The sequence below is a fragment of the Fusarium pseudograminearum genome, chromosome 4 (assembly GCF_000303195.2).
Source record: "Fusarium pseudograminearum CS3096 chromosome 4, whole genome shotgun sequence".
NCBI lineage: Eukaryota > Fungi > Ascomycota > Sordariomycetes > Hypocreales > Nectriaceae > Fusarium > Fusarium pseudograminearum.
The window spans coordinates 2,225,758-2,240,350 of NC_031954.1; the positions used below are offsets into that span (position 1 = coordinate 2,225,758).

The 14,593-nt window shown below is 48.5% G+C and overlaps 2 protein-coding genes across 2 annotated transcripts, besides 5 other annotated features; one reads left to right on the top strand and one right to left on the bottom strand.

The window, feature by feature from the left end:
• Window positions 1-1,864: 1,864 nt before the first annotated feature.
• On the bottom strand, window positions 1,865-2,954 carry FPSE_02752 (uncharacterized protein; the record flags this gene model as incomplete). The annotated part of the gene is made up of 5 exons (XM_009255871.1): window positions 1,865-2,173; window positions 2,220-2,437; window positions 2,479-2,577; window positions 2,766-2,792; window positions 2,858-2,954. The coding sequence occupies 5 exons, from the start codon at window positions 2,952-2,954 to the stop codon at window positions 1,865-1,867; spliced, it is 750 nt and encodes a 249-aa protein (XP_009254146.1).
• Window positions 2,955-5,280: 2,326 nt separating this feature from the next.
• Window positions 5,281-5,311: a repeat region.
• A 421-nt stretch (window positions 5,312-5,732) lies between these two features.
• Window positions 5,733-5,767: a microsatellite.
• A 716-nt stretch (window positions 5,768-6,483) lies between these two features.
• FPSE_02751 (uncharacterized protein) lies at window positions 6,484-8,766 on the top strand (the record flags this gene model as incomplete). Its single annotated transcript, XM_009255870.1, has 1 exon — window positions 6,484-8,766. One exon carries the CDS (start codon window positions 6,484-6,486, stop codon window positions 8,764-8,766), a length of 2,283 nt encoding a protein of 760 aa, XP_009254145.1.
• Window positions 8,632-8,719: a repeat region.
• A 4,363-nt stretch (window positions 8,767-13,129) lies between the features above and the next one.
• Window positions 13,130-13,163: a microsatellite.
• A 351-nt stretch (window positions 13,164-13,514) lies between these two features.
• Window positions 13,515-13,542: a microsatellite.
• Between the last annotated feature and the right edge of the window lie 1,051 nt (window positions 13,543-14,593).

The window sequence follows — 14,593 nt, forward strand, 5'->3', positions numbered from 1 at the left end:
AGTCTTTCAACATTCCATTTCCATTGGGACGCCAGTGTCAAATGAAAACAAACGAAAACAACATGGCCGACCGCCATGGCTATCGCAAGTGCGATGGATGGATTTAATCCCGAGCTGGCTGGCTGGCGACCCGAGCTTATGGGCGGCTGTCTTCAGACTGATTTGGCTTCATTTGTTGTTCATTTTCGCATTCAGACGTCCGCCGTATCGTGGACGCGGTATACCGGACTGTACAGAGAAATGAATGGAAAATAGGCAATTCTGCCTTCGAAATCAACGATGACTTTTCTCTACCCCCCCATCGCTCTGGAGATATCGAATGGATGAATAAGATGCAGGTTATCGTTGCTGTGAATCCCGGTCCAAGTTGGATTGCAGTGAAAGGCGGTCAGGTCAGTCCAGGGTCAAATGTAGGACTGGGCGTCGAAAACCTAGGCAGGGCTGGAAGACGATTGACAAACAGTCTGGAATTAAGGGTTTGTTGCCGTTTTACAAATTGCTGGTAGTCCAGACCTGCTAACGCTTTTTTGTTGGCTCTTTTGATATGATGCTGACGAATGCAAAGCGAATTGCCATCATGCACGAGGTGAATGTACAGCATGATGTAGATTCTGCTGGTACCTACTTAGCTAAGCTAATACCAAACCGATGGTGGCCCAACGCTTAATTTCGAGACGAGGCAACGGGCTTGTCTCTCCCTCCCTGTTTATTTCTCATTGTTTCTGGTTCGCAATGGGGAGCAAAGGCTTGGGATGGGTCACAACCTTTCAGAGGCAATCTCGACCCCAACGGTGCGATGTACCAGTACACAATCATTACCGAGGGTACCTGGATTGACATAAACAATTCATAACGAATCGGTATACCAGCACACGCGATCGCTATGCAGAGGCGGGGAGTTTCTACAGCGACGAGAGACGCGCCGCCCGGTGTACAAAAAACATCGAGAACCCGCTCAGTATTAACCCCCGATACAAGGGCTAACTAACCCAGAATAGTTTTTACACAATCGCTTCGATTATGATTTGCTTTGGCAGGCCGTCAGTGTTGACACTTGGCTGCACAATTGCATTGACCGAGTTGCTGAAAGGGCAGCCCCTATCGTTTTTGTCGCGGCTTCAAGCTCCTGTATGTCAGTGGGATCTAATTTCCCATTCGACTCGGACCTGGCATTTAACTTGAATTAGCTGAAAGCCAAGCCCAGCGTTAGAAGCCAATCTTGAGGTCAGCAACTGAAGCAGGATGGGTCGGACATGGTCCAGACATTGCATCTAGTTAGCAACTTGCTGAACATGTGTCAACATCAGACCTGTTCTCGAAATACATTCGGTTATCCGTTGCAGCCATGAACTCAGTTTGTTTCGTATTCGACGTTGAAAGGCATGTTTTGTGACCTTTGGTGACTGTGGTCGCTTGGAAAGTGACATACCTAGAGGAGTTAGGAAGTGGTACCCGGCCAACCTGCCAGGGTGCATTAGAGCCTCTTCCATGGACTGCACACTCAGTTTTTCTCCCTTTCTCGACATTCCCCTTACCCTCCTGCACTGTCATGTCAGGAATATCGCACATGTGGTATTGGTCTTTGTCACTCTATGACCTTCAACTATTCTAGCACTGATGCTATTTGTATCAGTATCATTTTCTCACAGGATATCTGCTCTATGCCTGTTGACTCAATACACGACATCACGCTCACTTCCTTTCGATAGCGACACCATCACAAACCATACACGGGGCACGCGCCGCTTCGAAACAGAATCCTATTATTCCTGTGATTGCCGATACATGTGAGCGAGACATCTCAATACGTTGACTCGGTTGTTCCATCTCCAACACCTCTCCACTGAGGAACCGTCGTCGCAGCTCAGTTGTTGCCGCGCAAAAGATTTGCCATCAGTCCTGCAAAAGCCAGGGAAGTCAAGAGCGATCTCTCGAAGCCCCCCAAAAAGCCCAGGCTTAACCAGCCAAACACTATTACAAATGCCACATATACCGCTACTTCCCCAACAGTCGATACCACATTCAAAGACTGGATCCCGGCCGGGGCACAGGTAAAAACTCCCAGGATGAGACTGAAAACAGTAAATATCGCAAACTTCATTACTCCTTCGTGGTAGTCATCTAATTTGTCTTCCCCGATCATTTCTGTCTTTGATCGGAGCGGTTTCTGACACTGGTTACTATGAATAAGTTGCTGAGCGTTACAGAGAATAACTTACGGCCAGTGCCCTGCCAATCTTGGTGGCCAAGATCAGACTGATGAGCCGATCCAGTCTGTCTTGCTTCGTGATCGAGACCCAGTCATCGTTTGGTTCGTCAAGGAAGCTGGTATCGACATCCTTCAAAATACCCCTATTCACAGACAAGAGGTTCCTCAAAAATCCTCTGTTTGGTTGGTCAAGGGCTTGGATTTGGTTTGCTTGAAGCAGCAGTTCACCTACAGTCCAATCAGTTTGTATAAAGCGAAGTCCTTCTAACCTGCATGGCCGCTGGTCTCACCATATGTCGTGGTTGTTTGCCGAAGCTTGTCAAGAAGTTCGGGGATATCTTCGCCCGCTTTGTCTGTTTTCCTTACCGCTGCATGGAGAGACTGCATACGGTTTGCAAGACCAAAGAGGCAACATGAGTATATTTCAGTGAAACGAGGTAGTACCATGAGCCTCGTATCCCGTCTCTGTTGTCTAGATATGCGAAACCACCCGCTTGGTTCGTCTGCCATGCACTTGAGCACTTATTGACCGGAATGCAGATACAGAGCAACATACCTATATACTTGAGCTGACCCTCTAGGTCTATTTTGAATGCCACATAGTCATCAGCATACTTCAGCAAGATTGCAATGCTCAATGGACATTACCTGGTACGTTCAGCGTTTCATTTCTCATGGGAAGTTCGAAGCATTGGGGCTGCACAACGTCGTCATTGACAGGTCGAGGCTGCTTGGATTGAGACATGTTAATTGAAGGCTATCAAGCGTTCAAGGAGTTTCGTGCTTGCTGACTGACTAAAGATGTTCTGAAATTGAGCTTGTTGAAAGTATTTGACGAAGGCTCCGGCGCCTATTTATCTTCGAACGCAGACCACAGTCTTTTCGGATCGTTGCCCATCACCGACATGGCACGCACACCTTTATTGGCATACAACGAGGCTCGTTTCTGCCACCACCATCACCAACACCACACCTACGGTCTGCATACACCGCAACCTGCGGGTGCCTCGTTTTTTTGTCGATGTATCTTGGTCGGCCAAAGCTTCAACATACAATTACTACAAATTGCATGTAGAGCAGACAGGCTATGCCGAGACAAAAGCAAAACAAAACGTGACGTACATGACTGGCGCTCTCTTCTGTCTGACATCGATGCATCTGCAGCCTGCAGTAAATCGAGGCCAGCCGACACGTCACATCCATGCCCCTAGCTGTACCCCGACGGTATCAGCTTTGTACCGCAGCCCCTGGCCGCTCCCTCAATCCAGCGCCAACCACAACCAAAACCAACACATTTTGCGCCTGATAGCCGCGAGGTTGTTCAATTGGCGAATCAGGGGGAGTGGCGCGTCTATCTCAAAAAATAGCAGGGAAACAATTGAGCGACATATCACGTTGGGTTCTGTGATCTTGTAAGTCAACATGTAATCAATTTTAGACTTCTCGAACTTTGAAACAGAAGAATTATTGTTTTGTGCTTATTGTAAATTCCAGAACTGGCTGCATAAACACTATTAACCCCATTAAAATCCCCCAAAAGCTTTGTCTTGTCTTCCTAGAAGGACAGGCACTTCATTTGAAATAATTCTCCAATACACCAATTACGCCATCGCCCAACCTATCTAGTAGATTTATTGTGATCTGTGGTTCAACAATTAGATCTACTGCATAAATTCAGGTTTGATACATGTCGAGTACATACCGTGCCAAGTTTCCACTTCCCAAGCTCTTCTCATCCACCGCATTGCTTGGACATTCCTTCACGATCGCACGAATGCGTTGATGGACTATATCCCAAACATACTGACAGAGCGTGCTCTGTTCACTTGCTCGTGGAGGAGTCTGGGCTGTTTTCTCTGGTGGTCCTGGTATCTTGGTGAGGAGCCGATACTGGTATGAGCACACTGGGATGGTCGGAGGGTTTAGGGTTGCCTTTAGACTTGGAGGCTATCGGCACAGACAACATGTCTTTGGGGGGAGAAACCTCCTTTCTAGACATTTTGAGTTTATGTAATGATAGAGGATCGGGGTTTGGTGTTTGAATTGGCAAGTGTATGGATAGTAGTTACTCATATTGATACAGTGGCTTCGGCTCTCATGCTCTTATAAGTTTCCAGGAGAAGCACGTAGCGACCTAGCTTGCCCTTGTCGCTTTGCTAAACTTCCTTTTCAACCTCTTCATTAGAAGGGAAAAAGCAAGTAACCAGTATGTTAGATGACATGGCAGCGACGGGGAAGCGTAAGCGAGCCAGCTATCGAATGGATCTATGAGACTATCCTTCACCGTATGCTCTGAAAGACGGATTGGGCATGGATTATGATGGCTTGAAGAGCTTTTCTTGCTCTGGTGCGTTTCAAAAACTGATAGATCAGCGGCTGGTATCCTGGGCGTAACATTAGCGGCTCAGTCCGTGAACACTCTTCGCACAGCCGGAACTTCGAAGACCGATGTCACTTTCTGTGGTGTTTAGGGCATGTTATGAACTGAACTATGTTTCTCAACTGATTTGACGAGATATCTTCTTGTAGGGAGTGCTGACTTGAGAAGGGCTGTTCTTGTTCAGCAATATAGACAGAGACTGCTCAAGATACCTGCCTAAACACTGGATGAAGGCCAACATCGAAGGCCCGCCGATGTAACGATACCTGGTAAGATTGACGGGGGAATAAATGTAAACAATGCCCCACAGCAGCCGGGGGCGATCCGGAATCATAGTCAAGTTACCACTGTAATTCTGGGCAACCATTTCAGCTGTCACCGTTGCTTGTACAGGCCGCCGGTTCCCAGTGCAGTATCTAACTACTAACTACGCATAAGAAGTCCCATCAGTTCAACCCATTCAACCTGGCGCTTGATGGCTTGCTTCTGTAGTTTACAACTAATTCCTCAGCTATCTGTCCATTTCAATAACACGGTCAGATAAGCTAAGGTAAGCTAAAGTACTCCAGTTTGGTTCATGGCTAGGCGGCCATTGTGTGAGTAGAATCTCGTATTCATCAGAACCGTGAACGCCATGCAAAGTTTTTTGCCCCGGATCTGCATGTTTCAAACTCACACATTAGTTCTTACCTTTTTTTTTTTTTTTTTTGTTAATTAAAAATCACTGCCGGTTTGTCATCTCCGCCTGTTCTTGGCTTGCCTGGTGACGGGGACTGCGGCTTAGAGATGCAAGGTACAGTACATGACATGTCCCACTAAGATCCTTTATCTATGCTAGTTGATTGGCAACAGTTTGTCGATCCTCTAACTCGTTGGGTATGTGATGGAAAACTACCAACGGATACGTGAGTTATTCACTTGACGTTCGGTATTAACTCTCCTTTTACTTGCATTCCGGGTTTCATACTAAAGCGCAGCAATGAGTTCCTTCAAAGCTAAAGAAACCTGAGTTTTATTACCGGTTAGCATCTCCCAGTACTAGCTTGCAAAGAATGCAACATCGAAAGCCAGCTATTTCCTAGGATGATAATGTTGGGTTTTCTTCCTTCTTCCTTATCAAGCATTCCGTATGCTGCTAGGTCTGCCTGCCTGCCAGCCAGCCAGCCAGCCAGCCAGCCTACTTACTAATCTATACGCTATGATCGGGCGTTTCCTTCTTAGTCTCTCTTATAGCCTGTATAGTAGTAATTTATGGCGCAATGAAGTCTTGAATATGTCTGTGCGAGCAACTTGCAAACATGTTCTAGATGTATTAATGCCCAAAAAGGCGAATACGGTCTACATATAGTCGACATGTCATTTAGAGACAAAGGTGAGGCTGCATACAAGAGCACCCAGAGGCCAATAGTAAACTTCTAGTGAGTTTTAACTTGCTCTTATGACTCACAAAGGAGCAAAGATCTGTCTAATTTTAACTTGGTGCGCGCAATATGCATTCTTCTGTATCAGTCCATGTGGCTGCTGCTCTGCATCTTACCGAGAACCTGGACCCAGGATGTCGACAGGGGAGGAAAGTACTGTACGGCAAGGCATTGAGCTCAAGCATGCATGTCTTGTTTCAGCCTTTCATAAATATCATATGTTTATGAAATGAAGATTCCAGCATAACCTTTTACTTGTGCTTACAAGAATTGGGGTACGACAATACAGTACTCTACATCTGAACAGGGATATTGTTGATTTCATGTGGGGCCGGTGTCTCTTATCGATAACCAGTGCATTGATACTACCCATGTAAAAAAAAAGTTCATCTGCAACCAAATAATACGCCCCGCCAAAACTTCTCTTGACTTGCGCAAATCGACATTCAGTCAATTCATATCTACAATTCAATATGCCCAAGCCTAGAACAAGACGTGGCGTCGGTCGCGAGGAGAAGAAGCGAAAGAGACTCGAAGAGGCTGAACAGCAGCAAGAATCATACGAGAACGACTCCAAGCGCCAGCGCACCGTCGAAGATGAAAACAACAATGGCTACGAGTACCCAGATGGCCAAGATGCTCAACAAAACGGGATTGGCGAGACCGAGTTCTTTGGTATGCTCGCCGAAGAGGAGCAAGAATACTTCCGACGCGCCGACGAACTGCTGGAGCTAAACCAATTCCCCTCGGCCGAAGACCGCGACATCTTTCTCGAAAACGTTTACAAGGAGGCCCAGGGCAAAGAGCTCAAGCTCGCCAGCAGTCAGTCTTGCTCAAGATTGATGGAGCGAATCATCCAACTCTCCAATACCGCTCAGAAGAAGCATCTCTTCGAAGCGTTCGGCGGCCACTTTCTCTCCCTCGTTCAGCACCGATTCGCTAGCCACTGCTGCGAGGCTCTCTTCTTGAGGTCTGCGGGTGTAGTGTCGCAGGAGCTTGCTGGATTCGTCGTTGACACCAAGGGCACCGATACGGATATGCAAAAGCCCGAGACGTCAATGGAGGACCATTTCCTTGCGACACTAGACGAGCTAGAGGGAGCTCTGTCCTATCTTGTCACCGACCGATTCGCATCCCACACCCTGCGCGTGCTCTTGCTTGTCCTCGCCGGCCGGCCTTTAGAAGACGCCTCAGTGCGAAGTCTCGTCAAGAGCAAGAAGAAGGAGAAAATTTCCGTTGCTGGGTCTGCTGCTACAGATGAGGCGAACCAGGGCTTGAGAGCAGTGCCTACCTCGTTCGCACTGGCAGCCAAGAAGATTATCCAGGACTCGACCGCAGGAATGGATGCTACTGCTTTGCGAGTGCTCGCTAGACACCCCATCGGAAACCCTACACTCCAGCTTCTTCTCGAGCTCGACCTTACCCTCAACAAGGGCGAGCAAAAAGCCGAGTCTGAACAACCAACCCTGCTCCTCCAGCTCTTGCCCGGTGCTCCCAAGTCGCTATACGACAGTTCATCAGAAGCCTCAGAGTTTGTCAACGGCATGATCTATGATTTAATCGGATCACGACTTATCGAGACCCTCATCACACATAGCCCTGGCAAGATCTTCAAGGCTCTCAACCAAAACATTTTCCTGCCCAGAATCGAGGGTTATGTCCGAAACGACATCTCTTCCTATGCCGCCATCCGCGTGCTCAACCGCTTGAGCAAGGACGATCTTGTGCAGGCTGTGGAGAAGATTGCACCCAGCGTGCCTCAACTAGTTGTCAAGTCCAGGCTCAACGTCCTCAAGACACTTTTCGAGAGATGCAATGCTCGTGGAGCCAACGATGAGATCAAGAAACTCAACAAGGGGCTAAAGGAGGGATGCGGCACGACTCCAGCCGACCTGGTCATCTTCCTTTGTGGTCTGAAAGATGAGGAACAGAAGAAGAAGGATGTCCAGCAGCTGTCTAAGAACGAGTACGCTATTCAGTCCCACGGAGCCCAACTCCTCACCACACTCCTAAAGATCCCCGGTCCTACCAAGGGTGTTCAAGAATCTCTTCTTGCCCTTGAGCCGGCTACTATCGTCCGCCTCGCCACCACCTCCATGCCTACCGTCACCGTCCTCACAACCGCCCTGTCCATCTCATCTGCCAATCCAGCTTTCCACAAGTCCATCGCTAGCGCCATCTTGCCTCACACACACGAGCTTGCAGTTTCGCAATTTGGCCACAACCTAATCAACGCCATCGTTGAGGTCCCCAGTAAAGGCAGAGAGCGAAGCATTCCATTCCACATGAAGGAAGCCTTTATGACACGACTCGGTGAGCACGAAGCAGAACTCCGAGACAGCTGGATGGGTAGAAGTGTTTGGCGCAACTGGAAGGGTGATATGTGGAAGACGCGCCGCGGAGATTGGAAGATCTGGATGAAAGAGGTCGATGCCGACATTCCCTCAACCCTGCCTCAGCGTGGACCCAAGACTGCAGAGAAGGAGAAGCCAAGATCCAAACCTACTGAGGAGATTGTGGAGGAGCCTGTTGTCGAAGAGCCTGTCGTGGAAGAGCCTGTTTCTGAGGACAAGATGGACGTGGATGAGCCGGTTGAGCAGGCTGATAACGACGACGATGCCAAGAAGGAGAAGAAGAAGAGCAAAAAGGCGAAGAAGGAAAAGAAAGACAAAAAGGAGAAGAAGAAAGACAAGAAGGAAAAGAAGAAGACGAGTAAATCTGAAGATGCCAAGGCAGACGATGAGATGGAGGAGTAAAAAAAGCGTTGTTAAAGATAGTGGTCACAGATACCCAAATTTGAGTCAAAATAGTTGCATTATTTCTATTATTCAATTCGTATATATCTCACATGCTTCTTACTTGGTGTGTGTTATGCTGAAAGACTTGTCTTTGTTACCACACTCCATGCCATGCCTCCGTCATGTGCCGTGCGGTTGTGTCTCCTTACCCTAATCGACTATATAACGTCCCAGTCAGCAAACCCTTGTGTATCTTTGCCTGGGGTTGCCGAACAAGTTGTCAACTTAAGCATGTGTATCTAATTCGGGCTTGGAAGCATCTCTTAGGTGAACTTCATATGTGCATATCAAGTTCGATTTCGAACAAGACCTTCTGTTGATTTGTGGTTCAAAATTTCACGAGGACAGGAAACAGTTCACCATTCCTCATGATCGCGTCACAGAAGAAACCAGTAATGGACTAGGAAGCATGGCTATTCCGAAACTGCTGGGAAGCAACTAAACCCCTTTACCAGTTTCAATGCTTTTGCTTGCATAATGGATGTCTTGCTTCATCCTACCATATCGTTCTTTGCCGATAACCTTATGGTCTTAGACTTTGCTCTGACCACAACATAAACTTTACCCAACGCCATGTGCAGTTGAGATCGGGATTGTGCAAAACAAAGCTCGGGGTCTCTTTTGCTGAACTCGTATCGTCTGTCGAGTCTGTATACGAAGCAAGTAGAGTTGAGGCAGCCAGAATTAGAGTGGGCATTCGGCTCTGTTCTCAGTTCTCACGGCCGACGCGGAAGTAAAACTGGACATGTCGATGCCAGACTTATTATGATAGGGCTGGCAAAGCCCTGCTTGCTCCTCATCGAACGGCCATGCATTAACTATAACTTTGTAAATAAATACCAGTCCTCACAATCCACTAACGCCTGCATGTGTTACTGGCGTGTATTTGAGAAGGGACGTCACTGCCCCAATCGCAGAGCCCGAAGAATAGTTGCTGGGTGTGCTGGCTAGTCAAACTATCCTTAGTCCTGGTCTCCCTTTGGCGAAGAGGGGTTGAAGGTACGGCAGGGTATGTAACTGCTCTTAAATCGTAGGAGATCTGACCAAATCCCAGGCTAAATTGAAGCTGAGGGGTTCGTCTTGAACCTCTGATGCAGACCGTTGCTTAGTAGCCAGGTATGCCGACACCTTCTTTTCTGATCGCATCCTGATGGTTGCATTGATACGAAACTAGAATGTTAACCTTGGCCCCAGATACGCAACCTCTTCGACAAGAGAAAAGATCCGGCCGGCATGATCAAGCCGTGAGGATTCTCACCCTAGGTACTGGGTATTGACAATTGGTGTATCCTGCGACTCCTACCACACAAACTTCCCATGCCACTGATAGGAGAGCCATCTGCATTGGACGCAAGCCATTGAGTAAGTTGTGCGACACGTCAGCTAGCATATCTGCGCGATGCTGAAAGTTTCCAGCTATGTACATGAAATCTCACTCGGAAAATAAGAAAACGCGCGTCAAGTTTGTTGTGAATAACAGCTCCGAAAGCTGCAAGTGGTGGCGGATGAAAATGCCAAGGGGCATGCATTCGAGGTATGTCCTTGGCCAAATCAATCACATGATTTCGCGTCCACCAGGCGATGAGAGGGCCGCGTGGGATGGCACGACTATCATGCAGCTTACAACAAGCCACAGGCTGGTTTTGTTCCGAGACATTCGCTCGCGGGATGTTCTGCCTTTGGGGTGCTTATTTCCTTTCCTTTTCCGAGCATGTGAGTGGCGCTTGTCCTTGGAGGTGCTATGCAGGTGGCAATCTGAAGAATTTCTTATGGCGCATCACGGAGTGAGTAGTGGTCTCCAAATGGCAGAGGTTTCGACAGAATGACGAGTCGTGTTAGGGGTCCATGCAGTTGAATTGGATCGTCAAAAATTCACAGTCTCGATTGAGACGACAGATCTCGCCAATCTACGGATACCCATGGCAGATTTGCCTCCGCACCTCGAAAGGGTTGCGACTGGCGGCGAGTCATGCCATGCTATGCGTCGCCGTTGTCGAGTCAGGGTCGTATGAAAGCATTTTAAACTGCCATTGTGATTTCAATTTGCGCAATGCCCGGCATTACAAATCAGCTCCCGTCCACTCGGTTGAAGAATCTGCTTGCGACGAGGTAACATTTGCTGGAGCAGAATATAGTCAGGCCCGCTGTCGAAATCGCCACAACAGCCGGAAGTTTGCGTTGGCTCCCACACCTCGAGCCGGAGGGACTCCGAATTGCTGGGAAATCCTTTGATGAACAATTTATCTCGGTTTCGTTGCGAGAAGAAGAATAAACCTCAGGCTTACATCCAAGCTTGGCACTTTGGGAAGAGTGTCTGTGTGAAATCTGGGGTAGATCTACCATGTCAGCAACGAATAAGGATGAGAGGCAAGTCGCCTCTCACCAATCTTCACGGTGATATCTCACACGTCTTGGTACTGTAGCAGACCATCAGGGTGTAGGGCGGCTGTGCGGGTTCTGCTAGATCTGACAACAGGTTAGTAGCACTAGGGTTAGCTCCTAGAGGACCATAGACGTGGGTATCAATATTGCCGTGCGGGAAACGTCATACTGAGGCGTCTCTCAGGACAAAAAGTGCATTGCGATTGTTAAGCAAGAATGGGAATGTTTTTGGATCGACACTCAGATGCATCTAATTCCCATCAGCTAATAGCTAGCTGTGGCTTATGCCGAGTTGAAGTGAAGGTGACTGGGGGAATGGCGTGGCGTATAAACGTGGCAGAGGCAGAGTTGCGATAGCGCCAAACTCGACACAGGATAGCGTTGAAAATCGCCGGGTCGTGCATGCACCAGGGGGAATTGTTAGGGCATCTTTGTAGTTCTGTGTACCTTCTAGTATCCACGTTCAGTGGACCACGGATGGGGAATGTGCACCGGAGACAATGGTCCGGATCAAAAGGTCCGGCATTGCAGGCACACAATCAACAGAGCCAAGAAGCATGCAACCAGAGGTCTTGTGGTCCAAAACAGGCCTACGCTGGCAGAGACATGCAGCTGTTCACAGACCGTGAACTAATTTTGGTCTCTGTAAACATATCGGTATGGATACCGTAGATATCACATATGATCAAGTTTCACAATCAAACGCACCTCTGTGATGAACCAACCAGTGACTTGTGTAGTATGTATTTGTCGGCAGGTATTGCGCAATAGCAAACGATCTAGCCGCCATGTTTCGCTTTGCTTTACTCTCTTCCTCCATCACAAGCCGGCTTTGGCCAAAAACACAAGCAAAGTAAAGATGGGAGACAAGTACAAGAGAGCATGTTGTTCATTCATCATCGTGATTCAACAATTCCAAGATCGAAGAAAAGCTGGATCGGATGAGTTGAAGGCCTTTGGACAGAAAGAAGGGATGAGCGGGCTGTGCAACTCGCTGTGGTTGGTCACTTCAGCAAAAGTCTGAGACCTAAGGGTTGTTTAGTTTGTGATTCAGTTAACTATAACAAGGAAACTCTCTCGGGTAGAGGAAGCCACTGAAGCCTAGGAAACCCGCCCTGCGCTTGCTACAAAGCTTGCTCTGCACATCCACTACTTCCATCTCATTCCCCACCCCTGAGATCCTAGCTCGGTTCATCGTGGTTCTTGGAAGATTTGGCGATTCGATAGCTGTACGACAGCTCGCTTTCGCCAGTCGGCTCGGTTGACTTCAGTCTTTCTACTGGGGCCTGGAGGTGACTGTAATCGACCCAGGCCAAGGGTCTCTCTCACTTTTACTAGCGTGTAACTTTGAGTCCAAGTCTTGCACAGTTCTCCTCTGCGACGTCAACTGTCAACGCCTGGACTGGACTGTGCCTGGGCTTCCGAGACTTCTCGGGCACTAGAAGAAACCAAGATCTGAGGGTGGCTAATCTTGGGAACTGGGAAACAGCGTCATGGGCGACGGGCATCGAACATTGCTCCAAGCTCACTCTTCCTCTATATGAGTGTGTGTCAGTCGTTGCACAATGCTGTCCTGGCGCCCTGGTCAGAGCTGGACTTGATTAAAAAAAGACTTGGTCGCTTGGATCCGATCCCCACCGTTCTTTGTCTCAGGAGCTTGGCTCTTGGCTACCCTCCTCCCCCCGTAGGTCCCGTCCCCTTCTTTTCCATGTGTTTTTGGCGGGGGCAGCTCGATTCCCTGTCAAGGGTTCCGCCTGTCTGGATCACCAATTTGGCCTTTGTTGGTACGATTCCGATTATTGCGATGGTCACCCCTGGCAGTTGTTCAGCCATAAGATGCTGTCCATCGCAGCTAACGAGCGCCTGGCGATGCCCTGATATGATTGCAGCGTCAGGGGATCGTAGAATTGGATGCAAGTACAGTACAAAGCACGGTCGGTCAATCAATCAATCGGGTAATCAATTAATCAATCTGAGTCCGATCTTGTTCCCCTTCCCCAGCTTCCTGGCCGATGCTCAGGTACGTTGCTGTCCTCAATTGGCACTCACTTATTGAGTTCCACCAACGGCTAGCCATGGTATGTCTTCCCTTCCCTCTGTTTACCGCACGATGCCGTAGCACTGTGGTGGTAGGGAATCATACCATGCCACGCAACCTTGAGAGACTGAGGGCTCCCACGCAGACAGGCATGCAGGCGGCCCAGCATGGGACTGGAAGCTGGGGTTTGGCGAGCACAGAAAGTAACCATCCGGCAGGGTCCAATGGGGAAACAAGAGGAGAAGGAGAACGGAAACAAGGAAACAAGGAAACAAGGAAACGGAAGCAGCACAGCACAGCACAGCACAGTGCAGATACACATGGACAAATGCGGTGCCCAACCTAACATCCCATTGCATCCAGATCGACATTTGACAATATATGCCCGATTCAACGGAACGAAAGGTCCGCATGCTTCAACGGTTGACAGGACAAGAAAGTGAACCCCGAAAAGTTTTAACTGAAACGATTTTTTTCTCTTTCGTTTTGTTAGTTCTCATTGGGGTTTATTATCAGAGATCGCGATCTCTGAGTCTGAGAAGGTCGAAGCATGGGTTGAAAGAGGAAAATGTCTTGACAACGGAGTGTCTAGTCTAAAAAAGAGCGACCTACCTAGCCCACGCGTCACGCTATCGATGGGTTGCAGAGGACAGCACTCTTATCCATCGAATCGAAACAAACTCCACCAGTCTCACCCTCGCCAGGCAAAAGTCTCAAGCAACCGAGTTGGCACGGCTGGTATTGTCGTTTTAGTTGCTACACAACGGCAACACACAGAGTATCATCTCATCTACCTAGCTTGGTTGCTGTGTCGGTCAAAAGATAATGGGACCCTCGTTATGCAGAGGAGATGCATGAGTGTCAGGCGAGACCAATATTTTGAGTAAGACAAGCAGGGCTTGCAGCAGGTAGGATCAGAATAGCATGATAAAACTGGCAGGGTACAATACTTGCGCAAGATCAAGGGTTCTTCTTGGGTAGAATTATGGGATCAACAACATGGTTGTTCGGACAATATTGACCGTCGGATGAATAGAAGCCCATGGCCGCGATCCAGACAAGATTACAATGGATCGAATGGTTAGCCTTTCAGGGCATGGTAGGCAGGGACATGCTGGCTGCCGCCGGCGATCACGAACGTGGGAGAATCTCACCAGGACTGGCAAAATGTCGAGTACCCGATTGCTAACAAATGCAGGCCACCTTTTCCCCTCAAAACTCGGCGCTGCTTGTTAACTACCATGGGAGTTAACAAGAGGCGTTATCTTGCTTGCTGTGCATGCAGCCAGGCTAAAGTTCAAGATCCTTCAAGTGCGGCACAGGATCAAAATACTGAGGCTATGCAATCCCCACAGTGTTGAGTCC